This window comes from Cetorhinus maximus, unplaced genomic scaffold (genome assembly GCF_964194155.1).
Source record: "Cetorhinus maximus unplaced genomic scaffold, sCetMax3.hap1.1 HAP1_SCAFFOLD_880, whole genome shotgun sequence".
NCBI classification, from domain to species: Eukaryota; Metazoa; Chordata; class Chondrichthyes; order Lamniformes; family Cetorhinidae; genus Cetorhinus; species Cetorhinus maximus.
Window position 1 is genome coordinate 62356 of NW_027596822.1, and position 21844 is coordinate 84199.

The window sequence follows — 21844 nt, forward strand, 5'->3', positions numbered from 1 at the left end:
TAATACAGGAACCACACTCTGGGTTTATCTGATTGAACCCCTTTAATACAGGAACCAGACGCTGGGTATATCTGACTGAACCCCTTTAGTACAGGAACCAGGCTCTGGGTTTATCTGACTGAACCCCTTTAATACAGCAACCAGACACTGGGTTCATCTGATTGAACCCCTTTAATACAGGAACCAGACTCGGGGTCTATCTGACTGAACCCCTTTAATACAGGAACCAGACTCTGGGTAGATCTGACTGAACCCCTTTAATACAGGAACCAGACTCTGGGTCTATCTGACTGAACCCCTTTAATACAGGAACCAGACTCTATGTATTTCTGACTGAACCCCTTTAATACAGGAACCAGACACTGGGTATATCTGCCTGAACCCCTTTAATACAGGAACCAGACTCTGGGTTTATCTGACTGAACCCCTTTAATACAGGAACCAGACTCTGCGTCGATCTGACTGAACCCCTTTAATAAGGGAATTAGACTCTGGGATTATCTGACTGAACCCCTTTAATACAGGAACCAGACTCTGGGTTTATCTGACTGAACCCCTTGAATACAGGAACTAGACTCTGGGTTTATCTGACTAAACCCCTTTAATGCAGGAACAAGACTCTGAGTTTATTCTCACTGAACCCCTTTAATACAGGAACAAGACTCTGGGTTTATCTGGCTGAACCCCATTAATACAGGAACCAGACTCTGGGTTTATCTGACTGAACCCCTTTAATACAGGAACCATGACTCTGAGTTTATCTGTCTGAATCACTTTAATACAGGACCCAGACTCTGGGTTTATCTGACTGAACACCTTTAATAGAGGAACCAGACTCTAAGTTTATCTGACTAAACCCCTTTAATACAGGAAACAGACTCTGGGTTTATCTGTCTGAACCCCTTTAATACAGAAACCAGACTCTGGGTTTACTCTCACTGAACCCCTTTAACACAGGAATCTGACTCTGGGTTTATCTGACTGAACCCCTTTAATACAGGAACCAGACTCTGGGTTTACTCTCACTGAACCCCTTTAACACAGGAATCTGACTCTGGGTTTATCTGACTGAACCCCTTGAATACAGGAACCAGACACTGGGTTTATCTGAATGAAACACGGGGCCTTGTGACAACAGCACCTGAGCATCAGGATGGAGCGGCTGGAGAACAAAACCTTCTGGGGAACGGGACTGTCCAGCACCGACTGAGTTTCCCCAGCACTGAGCCTGTGTCAGGGAGGGGAAAATCAGCCCAGAATGGATGATTGTTACATATGAACGTATAGACCTCTGCGCTGTGGAGGCTCCCCCCCCAACACCACCACTGCCCTGCGGGTGCCAGCCCTCCCCCCATCACTCTCTCTCCCCCCCCACAATGAGGCACCGTGGACTACGTGCTGAGGGATGTATTAGAGCTTGGGGGCAGCCGCCACAAAGGCGCAATGGGGAAAGGTCGCTGTCTAAGACCTTTCAGCTACAGTGCACCGAGGGGCTGGGAATTGTATAGACCCCTCGGGCTGTACGACTCAGACGGAAAGTATACAGTGAATACTAAATATATCATCATTGTATTGAAGCACCTCAGAGTGTTAACATGATGTATGTCGATAAAGTGAACAGCTTTGCACTGTCTGACTCTCGGTAATGACCATATTGAAATGTCTGTAATATTGACTCCATTGAAACACCTCATGTCCTGTGTGGAAAAGTGGAATATGATTGCATTTTTTGTGATGGCCATTTCGAAATGCCTTGTAATGTTTTTTCAAATATTTTATGAAAGTATATTGTTCCAAATAAAAATTTTGTATTTTATATCTTCAAAATGAAGTCAAAACAGGTCTGTGGGTCTGGATTTTTAATTTCGTATGTTTCCCAGTTGGAGGGGATTCTGATCCTCCAGACAACCCTCAGAGAGAAATTTCTCATTTCTGTCTTAAATGGGCAACCTCTTATTTTTAAACCATGAGCCCCAAGTTCTAGATTCTCCCACAAGAGGAAACATCCTCTCCACATCCACCCTGTCAAGACCCCTCAGGATCTTACTCTTCGAGTCCGTCCAACCCACCCATTTCAGGTATTGGTCTGGTAAACCTTCTCTGAACTGCTTCCAACGCATTTACATCCTTCCTTAAATAAGGAGACCATTCAGTGCTTCCTTGTGGAGATCATAGTTCAGGATTGAAATCAGAATCACTTCCCACTGACAATGAGTCCTTGTCACCAACTTGTCATCAGTGAGTCTGAGATGATAATTTCAGAATATCCAAATCGACAGGAGATCAGGAAAAGGAATTGACCAATTTGGTATTTTAGGGACATTTATTTATTACACTGAATAAGCTCAATAATGTATTGGTACTTACAATTGTATTTTGGACACTATTAAGTTTATACAAAAGTTCCCTGCCTTCCATGATCTTTACTGTCATCAGTGTAGAACATGATCTTGGAGAGTTTCCCAATGCAGCTGCAGTTGGTGGCTTTGGCTTGGTGGGTGCGGGGGGTGGGATTATGAGGTTCGGGACTCTCCCTGGATGAATATCCTGTGTCACCAGCTGCTCTCCTTTGGTGGATCTGGTCAATTCTTCCACAGGACCTCCACGCCTAGAATCGGGGAGAGATTGGTGCCTTCTCTCCACCCAGAAACTGAACTGGACTAGCCATATAAACACTGTGGCTACAAGAGCAGGCCAGGGGCTGGGAATCCTGCGGTGAGTAACTCACCTCCTGACTCCCCAAAGTCTGTCCACCATCTACAAGGCACAAGTCAGGAGTCTCTGATGGAAACTCTCCACTTGCCCTGGATGAGTGTAGCTCCCACAACACTCAAGAAGCTGGACACCGTCCAGGACAAAGCAGCCCGCTTGATGGCACCCCTTTTACAAATATTCACTCTCTCCACTACCGACACACATTTGCAGCAGTATGTACCATCTACAAGATGCACTGGAGAAACTCTGTGACCTCTTCCAACCCCGTATAACCCTCCCTATTCTTGTAACCTCCTCCAGCCCCTACAACTGTCCCTATCCCTTTAACCTCCTCCAGCCCATACAAACCTCCCTATCTCTTTAACCTCTTCCAACCCCCTATAACCCTCCCTATCTCTGTAAACTCTTCCAACCCTTATAACCCTTCCTATCTCTATAACCTCCTCCAGCCCCTGCAACCCTCCCTATCTTTGTAACCTCCTCCAGCCCCTACAACCGTCCCTATCTCTGTAACCTCCTCCAGCCCCTACAACCGTCCCTATCCCTTTAACCTCCTCCAGCCCATACAAACCTCCCTATCTCTGTAAACTCTTCCAACCCTTATAACCCTCTCTATCTCTGTAACTTCCTTCAGCTTCTGTAACCCTCCCTATCTCTGTAACCTCTTCCAGCCACAACAACCCTCCAAAATCTCTGCGCTCCTTTCAGCCCCTTGAGCATCCCCCGATTTCCATCGCTCCAACATTGGCGGCCGTGCCTTCAGCTGCCTGGGGCCCTAAACTCTGGAATTCCCTTCCTAATCCTCTATCTCCCTTCCTTTAAGATGCCCCTTAAAAACTTCATTGTCTAAGCTTTTAGTCCCTTGTATCTGCTTAGGTGGCTCTGGAAAAACTTTTGACTCATTTACAAAACCCTGATGTGCATAGGGGAACTTTTTTGCAGTATTAATGGCGCTATATAAATGCAAGTTGTTTTTTGTTGTTGTTCCTGTATTAAAGGAGTTCAGCCATTAGATGGCGCTGCTCATCCAAATTTAAAACTGAGCAGCGGCGCCACCACGTGGGCAAAGGGCTGTATTGCAGAGACAACTTCAGCAACTTTCAAAACAGAGACTTGCATTTCTCTGGCGCCTTCACCTTCCCAGGATGGCTAAAGCTTTTCACAGCCAATTAAATACTTTTCCAAAAGTATGTTCGCTGTAGTAATGTAGGAAACGTGGCGGCCAATTTTCTGACAGCAAGCTCCCACAAACATCAATGTGATAATGACCCAGATCATGTTTTTTTAGTGATGTTGGTTGAGGGGTAAATATTGGCCCCAGGACACCGGGGAGACCTTCCCCCTGCTTTTCTTCCAAATATTGGCCGTGGGATCTTTTACACGCACTAAGGAGGCAGATGGGGACCTTGGTTTAAAATTTCACCTGAAGGCCAGCATCTCCTTTGGCACCGACCCTCCGACAGCGCGGCGCCCCCTCAGTGTTGATGGGGGAGCAGCGGGTTTGGAGAGGGACCGGGAGGTAGGGGGCTGGTTGGAGAGGAGCCAGGGTCATGGGGTGGGGAGAGGAAGCAAGGGCAGATGGCGGGGGAGAAGAGAAGGAGTGGGTGGAGGGGAGAGAGGGAGTAGGGGGGGGGAGAGAGGGAATGGGGGGGGAAAGAGGGAGTGGGGGGGGGAAGAGAGGGAGTGGGGGAAGGGAGGGAGTTGGGGGAAGAGAGGGAGTTGGGGGGAAGAGAGGGAGTGGGGGGGAAGAGAGGGAGTGGGGGGGAAGAGAGGGAGTGGGGGAAGGGAGGGAGTTGGGGGAAGAGAGGGAGTGGGGGGTAAGATCGGGAGTGGGGGGGAAGAGAGGGAGTGGGGGAAGAGAGGGAGTGACGGGGAAGAGCGGGAGTGGGGGGTAAGATCGGGAGTGGGGGGGAAGAGAGGGAGTGGGGGAAGAGAGGGAGTGGGGGGGAAGAGAGGGAGTTGGGGGAAGAGAGGGAGTTGACGGAAGAAAGGGAGTTGGGGGAAGAAAGGGAGTGGGGGTGAAGAGAGGGAGTGGGGGGAAGAGAGGGAGTGGGGGGGAAGAGCGGGAATGGGGGGGAAGAGAGGGAGTGGGGGGGAAGAGGGGGAGTGGGGGGGAAGAGAGGGAGTGGGGGGGAAGAGAGGGAGTTGGGGGAAGAGAGGGAGTTGGGGGAAGAAAGGGAGTGGGGGTGAAGAGAGGGAGTGGGGGGAAGAGAGGGAGTTGGGGGGAAGAGCGGGAGTGGGGGGGAAGAGGGGGAGTGGGGGGGAAGAGGGGGAGTGGGGGGGTAGAGAGGGAGTTGGGGGACGAGTGGGAGTTGGGGGAAGAAAGGGAGTGGGGGTGAAGAGAGGGAGTGGCGGTGAAGAGAGGAAGTGGGGGGAAGAGAGGGAGTGGGGGGGGGAAGAGAGGGAGTGAGGGAAGAGAGGGTGTGGGGAAAGAGGGGGAGTGGGGGAAGAGGGGGAATGGGGGGAAGAGAGGGAGTGGGGGAAGAGAGGGAGTGGGGGAAGAGTAGTAGTGGGGGAAGAGAGGGAGTGGAGACTCTCTGTAATGACCATATTGAAATGTCTGTAATATTGATTCCATTGAAACACCTCATGACCTTTTTGGAAAAGTGGAATATGATTGGCGATCACAAAACATGCATTTTGAAATGCCCCCTCAGCACCCACCCTCCGACAGCGCAGCGCCCCCTCAGTACTGACCCTCCGACAGCGCGGAGCCCCTCAGTACTGACCCTGCGACAGCGCGGAGCCCCCTCAGTACTGACCCTCCGACAGCGCGGAGCCCCCTCAGTACTGACCCTCCGACAGCGTGGAGCCCACTCAGTACTGACCCTCCGACAGCGCGGAGCCCCCTCAGTACTGACCCTCCGACAGCGCGGAGCCCCCTCAGTACTGACCCTCGGACAGCGTGGAGCCCACTCAGTACTGACCCTCGGACAGGAGAATGTGTTAATAGCAGAACGAGGGTTTGCAGTCGGTGAAAGAACAACATGGAAGAAGTGACAGATGGTCCTTTGGGGTGGGGAGAGGGGACATTGGAAGCAAGAAGGATAGCAAGTGGGGTAAAAAAGGGGATAAATCAATGAATAAAAATGAGCTAAAACAATAAAAGCACTTTCATGACTGGAAGTTGTTGAACTCCATGTTAAGTCTGCTGTTTCTCCAGTTTGCTGTTCTGCTTTGGTGGCTCGGGTCAATTCTTCCACAAGTCCTCCAACCCTGGAATTGGGGAGAAATTGGTGCCTTCTCTCCACCCAGAAACTGAACTGGAATAGCATATAAACACTGTGGCTACAAGAGCTGGCCAGGGGCTGGGAATCCTGCGGTGAGTAACTCACCTCCTGACTCCTCAAAGCCTGTCCACCATCTTCAAGGCACAAGTCAGGAGTCTCTGATGGAATATTCCCCACTTGCCCTGGATGAGTGCAGCTCCCACAACACTCAAGACGCTCGACACCATCCAGGACAAAGCAGCCCCGCTTGATTGGCACCCCATCCACAAACGTTCACTTTCTCCACCACCGACGCACTGTAGCAGCAGTGTGTGTACCATCTACAAGATGTACTGGATAAACTCACCAAGGCTCCTTAGACAGCACCTTCCAAACCCACCACCACTACCATCTAGAAGGACAAGGGCAGCAGATAGTTGGGAAGACCACCACCTGGAAGTTCCCCTCCAAGCCACTCACCGTCCTGACTTGCAAATCCATCGGCCGTTCCTTCACTGTCGCTGGGTCAAAATCCTGGAGCTCCCTCCCTGACAGCACTGTGGGTGTACCTACACCACATGGACTGCAGCAGTTCAAGGAGGCAGCTCATCACCACCTTCTAAAGGGGCAATTAGTGACGGGCAATAAATGCTACCCCGGCCAATGACGCCCACATGAATGAATTAAAAAATCCCACTCCCTCCCCCACCCTAACGAGTGACCAGTTTGTTCCATGAAATTCCCAAAGTGCCTCTGCCGATGAACACAAGGAGTTGTCCAAAAGGAGGAAATCAGTATTCCAATCTTTACAGAAACTCACACCATCCTGGGAATGTTGTTTGAACAAAATGGTTTAATTTATTTTACACAAAAGAAAAAAGAAATTTAATGAGACATTCAGAATAAGCCATTTAACTCGCGCTTAACTGACTGTCAATAAATACTGAGTTTTATAAAAGTTTCTCCCATTCACCAGTTGGGGAGCAGTAACACTGTGTTGGTCCGCTGTGATTTTTCTCCAATATCTGTAAAGACTTGGAGAGACATGAACTGGGTGAGGGTCTGGGTAAGGGGCTTCCACTCACCCCACTGGGGAGCTTGTGTCCCTGGGTTACTGGGGTGGAAACACAAGTCACTGTTTGAGGGTGGGAATGGGCAATGGCAGCAGGACAGCAGACCAGAGGATCACTGTGTTAACACACTGCGGCCTTTGGTGTGAATTAACACAGCAAGCTCATTCAGGAGGCCATTCAGAGATAGGGACCCTTACCCTAACCTGGGAGAAAGATACAAGAACATGGGAATAACTATTCCCACATTAAGGAAGAACAGCTAAAAAATCCCAGGGATCCAGAGTTGTTCCTCAACATCTCATCCTCAGGAAACAATTCCCCAAATCCCTTTTAAACAATTTTTGGATTTAAAAAATTTAAATTGCCCAATATATATTGCACAGAAAACACACTCTTTTGAGTGCTAGAGTTTGTCCTAATGTCTTCAGCAATCCATTCGCCAGGCACCTTCTGGAGCCTCACTCAGTGGATGTTGATGGGCTATTTGGCTATGATAAGCATCACAGCTAAGTTTCTTACTCAAGAGAGGCTCTGAGATTTCAACGGGAGCGAATGGAGAGTGATCAGCAGCAGCAAATAAAATAAAAGTGCAAAAACATTAAATATTCCACAAGCCAGATAGATGATAATTTAACAAATACATATTAACAGAGACTCTGGGGTATTTCACACACTCCCCCTGTAAACATGATAAATAACAATCACCTGTCAGGCAATGTGGACACACCTCATATTTTCAAAGATACCTGAGTTTTTAGTACAGATTTATAATACAGAGATGGCTTCAATTATATATAAAGTATACACAGACCCACAGGAGCAGCAGTGTAAACCCGACAAACACACATAGGCAGTGTGGGCCTTACACACACACGTGAGTAGTGAATGTTATATACAGCAACATTTCTCTCTGACTCATTCACACTCACACACCTCGCTCACACACACACACCGCGCTCACACACACAGCTCAGCCACTTGCAAACATGCCCATGGGTGTTAATGGAGCAGTTAAGCACAGGGTTGGCACAGCTCAGTGTGAGCGAGGTATCCGATCCCTCTGCTAGCCAGGACCTTCATCACTTGTGCCTTTTGCCGATCTTCGAGCAGTGGGCCTGCACCTGAGGCAGGAGGAAGCCTGGGCGAGGTTGCAGGGCCTTGTCCAGTCCGGGTATCAAGTAGTAGCTGATGAGCGGGACGGGTTGGTAGAATGTGGCATACTGCACCGGCTTGTGAGGGTACAGAGGCCACGCAGCAGTGCACTGGGAGAAACTTCCAGAAACCTAAGGGAAAAAATTATTGAATCAATTAAACATGACAAATCACACACACAAGCTCCATTTAATCCCCAGCCCCGTCTCCACAGGCCACGTGCAAGGACCTGCATTTCTCTAGCACCTTTCCCCACCTCAGGACGTCCCAAAGTGTTTCACAGCCAATGAAGTAATTTATGTGAAGTGTGGTCACTGTTGTAAATAGAGGAAATGTGGGCAGCCAACTATTGCACAGCCAGTTCCCACAGATAGAAAGAGAGACAGACTGTGTTCGGGAGGGAGTGAGTGAGTTTAGGGAGGGAATTCCAGAGTTTAGGGCCCCCAGGCAGCTGAAGACATGGCCGCCAATGGCAGAGCGATGGGAAGCGGGGGATGGTCAAGAGGCCGGAATTGGAGGAGCGCAGAGATCTCGGAGGGTTGTAGGGGCTGGAAGAGGTTACAGAGATAGGGAGGGTTGTAGGGGCTGGAGGAGATTACGGAGATAGGGAGGGTTGTAGGGGCTGGAGGGGGTTACAGAGATAGGGTTGTAGGGGCTGGAGGAGGTTACAGAGATAGGGAGGGTTGTAGGGGTTGGAAAAAGTTACAGAGATAGGGTTGTAGGGGCTGGAGGAGGTTACAGAGATAGGGATGGTTGGGGCTGGAGGAGGTTATGGTGATAGGGAGGGTTGGGGCTGGAGGAGGTTATGGTGATAGGGAGGGTTGTAGTTGCTGGAGGAGGTTACAGAGATAGGGTTGTAGGGGCTGGAGGAGGTTACAGAGATAGGGTTGTAGGGGCTGGAGGAGGTTACAGAGATAGGGTTGTAGGGGCTGGTGGAGATTACGGAGATAGGGAGGGTTGGGGCTGGAGGAGGTTATGGTGATAGGGAGGGTTGTAGGTGCTGGAGGAGGTTACAGAGATAGGGTTGTAGGGGCTGGAGGAGGTTACAGAGATAGGGTTGTAGGGGCTGGTGGAGATTACGGAGATAGGGAGGGTTCCAGGGGTTTATAGAAATAGGGAGGGGTGAGGAAGGATTTGAAATAAGGATGAGATTTTTTTTTAAAAACGGAGGTGTTGCTGGACCAGGAGCCAGTGTAGGTCAGTGAGCGACAGGATAGTGATGGGTGAACGGGACTCAATGTGAGTTAGGGTCTGGGGGCAGTTGAGTTTTTGATGAGTTTCCAGGGGTAGAAGGTGGGAGATCGGCCCGGAGAGTATTGGAACCATTCACTCCGACCCCTCCCAGCACTGGGTGCTCAATATTCTCTTTACCTTGCCAGTAGCTTCAGCTGTTTTTGCTGCAGTTTCCTTCACTGTTTGACCTTTGGCATGTTCCCCTTCATCTGACGAAGTCTCCGAGTGGCAGTCAGGTGTGCTGCACTCCGAGGACGCGCTGCCTTGCTCAGAGTCTAACGATGCCGCCCTCCTGGAGTCTTGTCCAAACTGAGCGACAGTGAAAGGCAGACTCCCATCACTACACCTGCAGGAATTTCAAATGAAGATTTAGTGGGAATCGGGTCAGGCAGCAACACGCGAGACACAGCCACTAACAACCTGGTATAAACAACAAACACCCACACAAACTGGCAGAACACAGCCGAGGGAAGGTTTACCGTACAGTGAAGGAGAGACAGAGAGCACAGCAGTGAGAGAGAGAGACAGACAGACACAATTCCCCCTTTGGAAGTTCCTGTTGAATCTGCATCCACCCCCCTTTCAGGCAGCGCCTTCCAGATCACAACAACTCGCTGTGTAAAAAAAATTCTCATCTCCCCCTCTGCTTCCGATTCCCTTCAATCTGTGTCCCTCTGGTTACCGACCCTCCTGCCACTGGAAACACTTTCTCCTTATTGACTCTGTCCAAACCCCCTCATGATTTTGAACGCCTCGATTCAATCTCCCCCTTAACCTTCTCTGCTCTAAGGAGAACAATCCCAGCTTCCCCAGTCTCTCCACATGAACTGAAGTCCCTCTTCCCTGGCGCCATTCGAGTCAATCTCCCCCTCACCCTCCCCAAGGCCTCGCCTTCCCTCCTAAAGTGTGAGGCAGTCGGAATCGGACACAATTCTCCAGATGAGCTCCTTGTGTTTGTCTCTGCGGTGACTGTGTTGCTAAACCGTCCAGGTGAAGACTTACCTGCAGCACACCTCCTGGGGATCAATCCACAACGTAATCTCTTTGGGCAGTCTCAGCTGGTTATATTCCAGATCACAGTCTTGACAAGCGAGCAACAAGGATGGGTCTGCTTTATGTTTCCTGTTTATCCGAATGCATCTACCAGGGAGAGAAAAAATATACTGAAGGATCCAAGAGGACAGACATTAGACCATCCAGAACCCTACTGGCCCTTTTCCCAAGTTGTACCAAGTCCTGTTCAGCCTTCACCCCGTCACTCACTGACATACATTAGCTCCCAGTCCAACAACGCCTCCATTTTAAAACTTTCATCCTTGTTTTCAAAACTGTCCCCACAACCCTCCCTATCTCTGTAACCTCCTCCAGTCCCTACAACCCTCCCCATCTCTGTAACCTCCTCCAGTCCCTACAACCCTCCCTATCTCTGTAACCTCCTCCAGTCCTTACAACCCTCCCTATCTCTGTAACCTCCTCCAGTCCCCACAACTCTCCCTATCTCTGTAACCTCCTCCAGTCCCTACAACACTCCCTATCTCTGTAACCTCCTCCGGTCCCTACAACCCTCCCTATCTCTGTAACCTCCTCCAGTCCCCACAACCCTCCCCATCTCTGTAACCTCCTCCAGCCCCTACAACTCTCCCTATCTCTGTTACCTCCTCCAGTCCCTACAACCCACCCTATCTCTGTAACCTCCTCCAGTCCCTACAACCCTCCCCATCTCTGTAACCTCCTCCAGTCCCTACAACCCTCCCTATCTCTGTAACCTCCTCCAGCTTCTATAACCCTCTCTATCCCTGTAACCTCCACCAGCCCCTACAACACTCCTTATCTCTGTAACCTCCTCAAGTCCCTACAACCTTCCCTATCTCTGTAACCTCCTCCAGTCCCTACAACCCTCCCTATCTCTGTAACCTCCTCCAGTCCCTACTACCCTCCCTATCTCTGTAACCTCCTCCAGTCCCTACAACCCTCCTTATCTCTGAAACCTCCTCCAGCCCCTACAACCCTCCCCATCTCTGTAACCTCCTCCAGCCCCCACAACCCTCCCTATCTCTGTAACCTCCTCCAGCTTCTATAACCCTCTCTATCCCTGTAACCTCCACCAGCCCCTACAACCCTCCTTATCTCTGTAACCTCCTCAAGTCCCTACAACCTTCCCTATCTCTGTAACCTCCTCCAGTCCCTACAACCCTCCCTATCTCTGTAACCTCCTCCAGTCCCTACTACCCTCCCTATCTCTGTAACCTCCTCCAGTCCCTACAACCCTCCTTATCTCTGTAACCTCCTCCAGCCCCCACAACCCTCCCCATCTCTGTAACCTCCTCCAGCCCCCACAACCCTCCATATCTCTGTAACCTCCTCCAGCCCTTACAACCCTCCCTATCTCTATAACCTCCTCCAGCCCCTACAACCCTCCCTATCTCTGTAACCTCCTCCAGCCCCTACAACCCTCCCTATCTCTGTAATCTCCTCCAAGTTTCTATAACCCTCCCTATCTCTGTAACCTCCTCCAGCCTGACAACCCTCCCTATCTCTGTAACCTCCTCCAGCCCCTACAACCCTCCCTATCTCTGTAACCTCCTCCAGCCCCTACAACCCTCCCTATCTCTGTAACCTCCTCCAGCCCCTACAACCCTATCTATCTCTGTAACTTCCTCCAAGTTTCTATAACCCTCCCTATCTCTGTAACCTCCTCCAGCCCCTACAACCCTCCAAAATCTCTGTGTTCCTCCAATTGCAGCCCCTTGAGCATCCCCTGATTTCCATCGCTCCACCATTGGTGGCCGTGCCTTCAGCTGCCTGGGGCCCTAAACTCTGGAATTCCCTCCAGAGACCTCTCCACCTCTATCTCCCTTCCTTTAAGATGCCCCTAAAATTTCATTGTCTCAGCTTTAAAGGGGCTTTAAGCGGTTCAGCTGCTCATCCAAATTTAAAACTGAGCAGCGGCGCCCCCAGGTGGGGAAAGGGCGGTATTGCAGGGACAACTTCGAGCAACTTTCAAAACAAAGACAATCAAGGAACTCTCTCCCCCATCCCCACCGCCTTTCCGATCCCCCTTTTCTCCAATAATTTATATAGATTTTTCTTTTCCCACTATTTCCATTATTTTTAAGTTTATTTCCATCAATTGTTTTATCTCTTACCTTCTAGCCTATTTCGATCCCTTCCCCCCACCCCACCCCCACTAGGGCTACCTGGTACCTTGCTCGTCCTGCTTTCTACCCTTAATGTCCCCATTAGCACATTCCTAAAATAATATCACCACCGTCACCACCTCTTTGCCCTTTAGTCCATGACATCTTTTGGTTATCTCCACCTTATCACTGGCCCTCTATCCAGCTGTACCTGTCCCACCCCCTCTTAAACCAACATATATTTCACCTCTTTTCTATTTTTCCTTAGTTCTGTTGAAGAATCATACGGACTCGAAACGTTAACTGTTTTCCTCTCCGCAGATGCTGCCAGACCTGCTGAGTTTTTCCAGGTATTTTTGTTTTTGTTTTGGATTTCCAGCATCTGCAGTTTTTTGTTTTTTTTCAAAACAAAGACTTGCATTTCTCTGGCGCCTTCACCACCCCAGGATGTCCCAAAACCTTTCACAGCCAATGAAATACTTATTCAAAAGTATGTTCACTGTGTAATGTCGGAGACGTGGCAGCCAATTTGTGCACAGCAAGCTCCCACAAACATTAATGTGATAATGGCCCAGATCATCTGTTTTTTTAGTGATGTTTGTTGAGGGGTAAATATTGGCCCCAAAACCTTCCCCCTGCTCCTCTTCCAAATAGTGGCCGTGGGATCGTTTACACCCACCAAGGAGGCAGACGGGAACTTTGGTTTAAAGTTTCACCTGAAGGCCAGCATCTCCCTTTGGCACCAACCCTCTGACAGCGCGGCGCCCCCTCGGCACTGGCGCTGTGGAGTGTTGGCCTGGATTATGGGGCTGAAGTCTCTGGGGTGGAGACTCAAACCCAGGACTTGTTCCATCTGCTCTCGCAAGTGGATGGACAATGTCCCTCAGCGCAATGCAAGAAATAGTGAGGAGGGTCCTCCCTGGCCAATATTTTATACTCTTTCAGGGGGAAGCTGGATAAAAACATGGGGCGGGCGGGGGGCAAGGAATAGAAGGATATGGTGATGGGGTGAGATGAACAGGGGGTGGGAGGAGGCTCGTGTGGAGCAGAAACACTGGCACGGAGCAGATGGGCTGAATGGCCCGTTTCTGTGCTGTAATATTCTAGCCATTGTACTGGGCGGTTCTGCTGTTTGCTTACCTGTATGCTTGTCCTTTGCTGGGATTGGCTGGGTACCAGTGATTCTGGTATTTTCGGTACAGTATCGCAGTGAGCTTCTCCCCAAACTCCTCGATCTTTTCCTGATGTAGCCTGCTGCGATTCCTGACCATGCTGACCAGGAAGGACACTCCGGCTCCGATCTCCTCCTTCATCGTCTCCTGGTGTATCTGCGGGGGAAAGGTGGGGGTGTTTAGAGATTAACCTGTTCAGAGTGTGTTACAGTCGGGGATGTTGGAGTTGGGTGAGGGAGGGGGGTGGGGAGAAGGGTGATGGAATATAGAGATCATGGTCTGGCTGCTGGAATGACCCCTTTGTGTCAACAACATCCCACACCCACCACCAGCAACTCTTTTACCTGCCCCCCCCCACAATAGTGCTGGCTGGCGAGCTATTTGACTGTGGTAGGCATTGCTGACAAGACCCTTCTGGAACACGCACCTGGATACAGACAGACTGTTTCCTCTTGTGTGTGGGGGAGACCAGAACTAGGGACCATTGATATAAGATCATCACTAATAAACCCAATGGGGATTCAGGAGAAACCTCTTTACCCAGAGAGTGGGGAGAATGTGGAACTCGCTCCCACAGGGAGTGGTGGAGGTGAATAGTATCGATGTGTTTTAGGGGGAAGCTGGATAAACACATGAGGGAGAAAGGAATGGAAGGATAGGGTGATGGGGTGAGATGGAGAGAGGGGGGGGGGTGGGAGGAGGTTCGTGTGGAGCAGAAACACCGGCACGGAGCAGATGGGCCGAATGGCCTGCTGTATATCCGGTGAAGAACTCACATTTCTGTAACGCCTTTAACCGCTGCAAGATATCCCAAAGAGCCTCACAGCCAAATGACTCCCTTCCATTTATGAAGTGGGGGTCACCATCGTAATGGGGGGAAAAGCAAAAGCCAATTTGCGCACAGCAAGATCCCACAAAGGACAATGCGATAGTGACCCAGATCCGATTTTTATTTGACAGCGATATTCATTGGGGTGGGAGAGGGGTGGGTGAATATTAGCCCCACAACATTAAAACGGAAAACGTTATAAAGGTAAATGGGAGGACGTGGAGACAGGGACAAGGAGCCAGTCCTTACTCCAGATGTTGTTCATAGTCACACAGCAGGAGAAGGACATCCCTCTCTCGGACAGAACACTTTGCATTCAATGTCCGAGCGTAAAACAGTAAAAGTGAGAGTCAATCTCACATCCAAATTGCACTGAAGTCTGCCATCCTTCAGATTGTTAAAACTGTCCTCAGGTGAAACAGCTGATTTTTGTAAACATGTTGTTTTGTTTCTAACTGCGGTGGATTCAGAGACACAAGCTCCATGGAAGCCCTGTCGGCCCAGCAAAGTGAGTCAGTGTCTCAGTCCGTCGCACACTTACTTCTGACTCACAGGGTTGTGGGCACCAGCCCCCCCAGTACAAAGACCAGGAGCTCACAATCCAGACTGACATTCGGCCAAGGGAGGCGTCGCGGGGAGATCCCACCGCCACTATTTGGAAGAAGAGCAGGGGGTGGGGTGGTGGTGGGGGGTGGGGGGAGTTCTCCCCGTGGTCCTGGGGCCAATATTTATCCCTTAAACAACATCACTAAAAAAAAAACCCAGATGATCTGATCATTATCACATTGCTGTTTGTGGGATCTTGCTGTGCGTAAATTGTCTGCGGTTCCTACATTACAACAGTGAGCTCACACACAAAAAAAAGGTCCTTCGTTGGCTGTGAAAGGCTTTGGGACGTCCTGAGGTGGGGAAAAGCGCTACTTTCCCTGAGTAACTCTGGTGCCACTGTCCAGGAAGGTGTCCATATCAAACATCCTCCCCCAGTGTCCATTACAGGCCCCACAGAAACCGCAACTACCCTCAGTCTTCAGGTCACACGGGGGCATTTTTGTTTTTCCAATTGCAGGGCGGAGCTAACACTTCCTGAGGGGCCGAGTAACAGAAAACCAAATCTCTCCTGTTCCTCCCTGGGAGAAAATAACTCCAAAAACTACAGCATCATATAGAAGGAATTTAATAAACACACTCTCTCTCACACATACACACTCTCTCACACACACACATAGCCTCTCCCACACACTCTCTCTCACACACATACACACTCTCTCACACGTACACACTCTCTCTCTCACACACACACACGCTCTCTCTCTCACACACACATACTCTCTCTCACACGTAAACACGCTCTCTCCCTCACACACACTCTCTCTCTCACACACATACACTCTCACACACACACGCTCTCTCTCACACACATACACTCTCACACACACACGCTCCCTCTCTCACACACATCTCTCTCTCACACACACACGCTCTCTCTCACACACATACACTCTCACACACACACGCTCCCTCTCTCACACACATCTCTCTCACACACACACACGCTCTCTCTCTCACACACACACATCTCTCTCTCACACACACACATCTCTCTCTCACACACACACATACTCTCTCACACACATACACACTCTCTCTCTCTCTCTCACACACATCTCTCTCTCACACACACACGCTCTCTCTCTCTCTCACACACCACACTCTCCTGGACTCAAAAATTGGGATTCCCCAAACACACACCAATATCTAACTTTCATTTCGAACTCTTCAAACCCGCGCCCCCATCCCCCGACCCCCACCCACCAGAGCTGGCAGCAACCCATCCACCCTGAGTGATCCCGAATGAATCAATCAATCACTCTTACAAACTACAAGCAACACAGTATAAACTTCAAAACTGGAAACCAAATCCACGTGTTCACCTAAGGGACCATCTCAAAAACATCACCTTTTCTAAAAACAAAAGTGGGGAGGTGCTGAACCATGAACTGTGCCTTAACGAAACCCACTCCCCCACTGAGAAAGTATATCATTCCTCTAACGCGGCCATCAATTCTGCTTATGTCCCCCAACCTCCTCTCCTGGAGACAGTGCCGATTGTTCGATGGTCCCTAAAATCAACCCGTGGCGGCAGAGACAGAGAGTTTGTATTCAGCGTTGGGACACAGCACATTAAACTGACCCGCTGGCTCGAAACGTTAACTCTTGATCTCTCTCTCTCTCTCTCGCCAGAGATGTGTTCAGACTCGTTGGGTTTTCCCAGCTATTTTCTGTTTTTGTTTCGTGTGCAGCTCAAAGTTCAGTTCGGAAGAAAAAGTGATTGTGGCACCTTCCATCAACAGGCACAACTTTAAAAAGCTCACCAACTAACTCTGAAAAAAGATATTTTCTCCCGCAAAATGGTTTAAAAAAAAAGAGACTTACAGATGTAAGTAACCAGGTTACTTACCATTTGATAGCCAATTGCAAACCAACACTTCTCTGGCAGGAAAAAGTTTAAGGCCAACTTCTGAAAAACTTTTCTAAACTTTTTTCCTGTTGTTTTGTTCACTAATATATGTCTACATATATATATTATATATATTTAAATCTCTACTCACCAGAGATGCTTTCGCCTCCTCGATTCACGTCCAGACTTGTGGCTGCAAAATGTGTGAGAGATTTTATCAAACTGCTCTCACTCATTCCCAGAAATTTACATCAAGAAGATGATTCAAACTGTGTCCCCAGCCAACGAGAGGACGTCCCTTCCGACACACATCAATGACCATACAAGGCAGGGGCTGACGTCAGCCGCGCCCCGCCCACTTCTTAAAGGCGCCTTCGCCACTGTTAAGCAGCAAGAATAAGTGAAAGGGGGACATGCATTTATCTAGCGCCGCTCACCGCCTCAGGGCGTCCCATCCCGCTTTATGGCCCCAAACAATGAAGTGCTTTAATTTCTGAACTCTGCTCACTGTTGTAATGCAGGGAAGCCGGTAGCCAATTTGCACACAGCAAGATCCTTCATCAATCTGAGGATAACCCAGGTCATCAGTTTCTTTTTAGTGGTTTTGGTTCCAGGACATGGGGAGAACCCCCACCCCACTCTTCTTAAATATAGTGCCCATGGGATCTTTTACACCCACCTGAGACGGCAGACGGGGCCCAGCTTTAATGTCTCATCTGAAAGACGGCACCTCAGGCAGTGCAGCACCCCCTCAGTACTGACCCTTCGACAGTGCAGCACCCCCTCAGTACTGACCCTCCGACAGTGCAGCACCCCCTCAGTACTGACCCTCCGACAGTGTAGCACCCCCTCAGTCCTGACCCTCTGACGGTGCAGCACTCCCTCAGTACTGACCCTCCGACAATGCAGCACCCCCTCAGTACTGACCCTCCGACAGTGCAGCACCCCCTCAGTACTGACCCTCTGACGGTACAGCACTCCGTCATACATTGACACACCCTCGGTTCTGGCAGTGGAGTGTTGGCTTTGATTTTTGTACTCAAGGCTCTGGGGTGGGACTTTAAACCTACAATCATCTGATTCAGAGATGAGATGTTAGCTGCAGATCCACAGCTAGCACACTTCAGCCTATATAAAGCCCACACCTGGAGTCACTGTGAGATGATCTGGGCTCTACACCTTAGGAAGGATATACTGACCTCGGAGGGACCGCAGTGTTGATTTACCAGAATGAGACCGGGACTCCAAGGGTTAAATTACAAGGAGAGATTAAACACAAACTCAGCTTGTATCCCCTGGAATTTAGAGGGTTAAGGGGGGCTGGATTTGATCAAAGTTTTGAGATATTAAGGGGATCAGAGCGGGGTCGATAGAGAGAAACTATTTCTCCTGGTTGGGGGGAGTCTGGGACTCAGGGGCAGAGTCTAAAAATGAGAGGCCGACCTTTCAGGAGTGAAATTAGGAAACATTCCTACACACAAAGGGTGGGGGAAGTTTGGAATTCTCTTCCACAAATGATGCTGGATCAAATTGTTAATTATGAACCTGACACTGATAGGTTTTTGCGAAGAAAAGATATTAAGGGATGTGGGTCAAAGGCAGTTTATAAGGAGTTAGGTCACATATCAGCTATGATCTCATTGAATGGCGGAGCAGGCTTGAGGGGCTGAATGGCCTCCTCCTGTTCTGACAGTTGCTAAGGGGGGATTCAGGGCTTAGCTGTCAATAGGAAACCTGAAGGCCCGGATCCAAAGGGAACAGGGGGAGGAGTCGGTGTGTGTGTTGGGGGGCTGAGGGAAATCTGAGCTGTGGAGGTGTATGGGCGGCTTTAGTTAATGAGGGGAACTTTGAGAAACAGGGCTTTTCCCTCTCCAGGACTCGGAATCTCCTGCAACCCTGGACTAGGAAGTGAAATTGGGAATTGACTGTGCTGCCTGGCCTAGTCAATAACTGAGGGTGAACTGGAATCTCTCACAGTCACCAACCATCAGAGTTCTCTGAGTTTTGTTTCTTCCTACTCTCTTCTCGAATTTATTCAACAACATCCAGGCTTGGGCTGACCTGTGGTAAGTAACATTCGTGTCACACAAGTGCCAGGCAACCACCATCTCCAACAAGAGAGAGACTCTAACCATCTTCCCTTGACATTCAATGGCATGACCGTCATTGAATCCCCCACGATCAGCATCCCGGGGGTTACCATTGACCAGAAACTGAACTGGACTAGCCATATAAATACTGTGGCCACAAGAGCAGGTCAGAGGCTGGGAATCCTGCGATGAGTAACTCCTCTCCTGATTCCCCAAAGCCTGTCCATCATCTACAAGGCACAAGTCAGGTGTGTGATGGAATACTCCCCACTTGCCTGGATGAGTGCAGCTCCCATTACACTCAAGAATTGAGCTTCCAGGACAAAGCAGCCCGGCTTGATTGGCACCCCATCCACAAACATTCACTCCCTCCACCACCGACGCACAGTAGCAGCAGTGTGTGTACCATCTACAAGATGCACTGCGGGAATTCATCCTTCGACAGCACCTTCCAAACCCACGACCACTACCATCTAGAAGGCCTAGGGAGGCAGACACATGGGAACACCACCACCTGGAAGTTCCCCTCCAAGCCACTCACCATCCCGACATGGAAATAAGTCGGGCGTTCCTTCACTGTCACTGGGTTAAAATCCTGGAACTCCCTCCCTAACAGCACTGTGGGTGTACTTGCACCACATGGGCTGCAGCGGTTCAAGACGGGAGCTCACCACCACCTTCTCAAGGGGCAATTAAGGATGGGCCATAAACGCTGACCTTGTCGGTGAGACTCACATCTCAAGGACAGATAAAGTTTGTCTGAGGAAACAGCAGATGCTAACTTATTTACAATCCAGGGTCACTGTCCAGATTCTCACGGCTACCTTGGGCCCAATGTGCTGAGAACATTCATTCAAACAGACATGAATTTCACATCCTAAACCTCCAAGAGAAGTGACACAGCAAAGTTGGCTAAACCGTACCCTGACTAGTTAAACAATCCATCCTGGGATGAACAACCTACGCCATCTGATTATTGTTCACATCGAAACTACCAGATATTTATAAAGAAAAAAGCTTAATCATAGCGTCAGCTGTGGCAGTGAGTAGCACTCCCGCCTCTGGATCAGAAACTTGTTGTGGGTTCAAATCTCACGCCAGACAGATGAGCAGAAAACTCTTGGCAATACTCCCCTGTGTCAGTACTGAGGGAGTGCCGCACTGTCGGAGGGTGAGAACTGAGGGAGTGCCACACTGTCAGAGGGTCAGTACTGAGGGAGTGCCGCACTGTCGGAGGGTCAGTACTGAGGGAGTGCTGCACTGTCGGAGGGTCAGTACTGAGGGAGTGCTGCACTGTCGGAGGGCCTGTACCAAGGAAACGCTGCCTGGTCAGCTTTGTCGTCTTTCAGATGAGACATTAAACCCCCGTCAGCCCTCTCAGGTGGGTGTAAAACATCCCATGGCCTCTATTTGGAAGAAGAGCAGGGGGGAGTTCTCCTGGTTTCCTGGGGCCAATATTTACACCTCCAACAACATCAGTAAAAAAGCAGATGCTCTGGGGCCATAATCACATTGCTGTTTGTGGGATCTTGCTGTGTGCTGCTGTGTTTCTTACAACAGTGAGCTCACTGCAAAAGAAATCCTTCATTGGCTGTGAAATGCTTCGGGATGTCCTGAGGTGGGGGAAAGGTGCTAGAGAAATGCAAGTCCTTTGTTTACCATGAGTTTAGGTCAATCTTAATCCTACATGTGCATGTATACACAACCAAGGGTATCTTACACAAAGGCACAGTGTTAGTGAGGAGGCTCCCTCTCTCTTCAATTCCACCTCACCCCCACACTCTCTGCCATTGCCTTATCTTGACACCATGGACAGAGCCTGTATTGTACATTTAAAGGAATTTATTGATGTCAGCCTGGTCACTGGTTTCATTTTGTGGAAAACCTGGGGTTTGATCCCAAGGAGAACAGAATTAAAACTAGCTCCGTTACTCCTGCATAAGAGAAGGCACATTGTACAGTGACATAGACAGGATTTGATGACACAGGACCCTACTTTTCAATTCTATCCCTCCAGAAATAATCCCTAGTTTTTGGTTTGATTTTTGCCTTGCCTTGCTAACCTGCGGGGGCAACTCCCACTGTGTGGTCTTATTTGCACTCTGAAGGTGTTGGGGGAAACCTGCGCACGCAGTTAAATAACTCCCCGTGATTCAGGCTCGAGTGTATAGTCCAAATGCAAGGTTATTACTCAGGCATCAATCGTATAGTGACGATTACAGTTATCGATTCAGACAGCCTGACTTATTGTAGGCTGGAGCTGATCCGACAAGGTGTCTGTAGATGTTGGACTCCCGACTGTCCTATGACTTCTGAGCTTAAGGGAGCTGTTCCCTGGTATATTGTCTACCTTTTCCGTGTGAGTTATATTACACGGTACCCAGGATGTACGTTGAACTGAGTTGCTTCTCATCCACCCTCCAGAGTTGACATCACCGCTGTCTTGAGGATTTAACTGTTTAAGAAGTGAACACTAGAAAGGGAACAGACCGACCGAGACAACCTCAAATCATTAAATGTTACTGGGTGGGGGGCGCTCCCGATATTCTGGCCAACCCCCAGTATTCGCACCAGATTTGGGGGCACATCCAACGTGTCTCCTGGCAGAAACAGAACGTGCTAGAAAAACTCAGGAGGTTTGGCAGTGCGCTGCGCAGAGAAAAAACAGAGTTAACATTTTAAGTCCGTATGGCTCTTCTCCAGAGCTGAAGAGATGTAGAAATGTGATGGTCAAAGGAAAGAACTGTGGATGCTGGAAATCCAAAACAAAAACAGG

General features: G+C 49.6%; 1 protein-coding gene across 1 annotated transcript; it reads right to left on the reverse strand.

The window, feature by feature from the left end:
* Window positions 1-8076: 8076 nt before the first annotated feature.
* Window positions 8077-13832, reverse strand: LOC144674976 (protein BTG3-like). Its single transcript, XM_078536067.1, has 4 exons — window positions 13660-13832; window positions 10385-10522; window positions 9521-9728; window positions 8077-8280 (listed from the first exon to the last, which is right to left on the reverse strand). The coding sequence occupies exons 1-4, from the start codon at window positions 13830-13832 to the stop codon at window positions 8077-8079; spliced, it is 723 nt and encodes a 240-aa protein (XP_078392193.1).
* Window positions 13833-21844: the final 8012 nt, after the last annotated feature.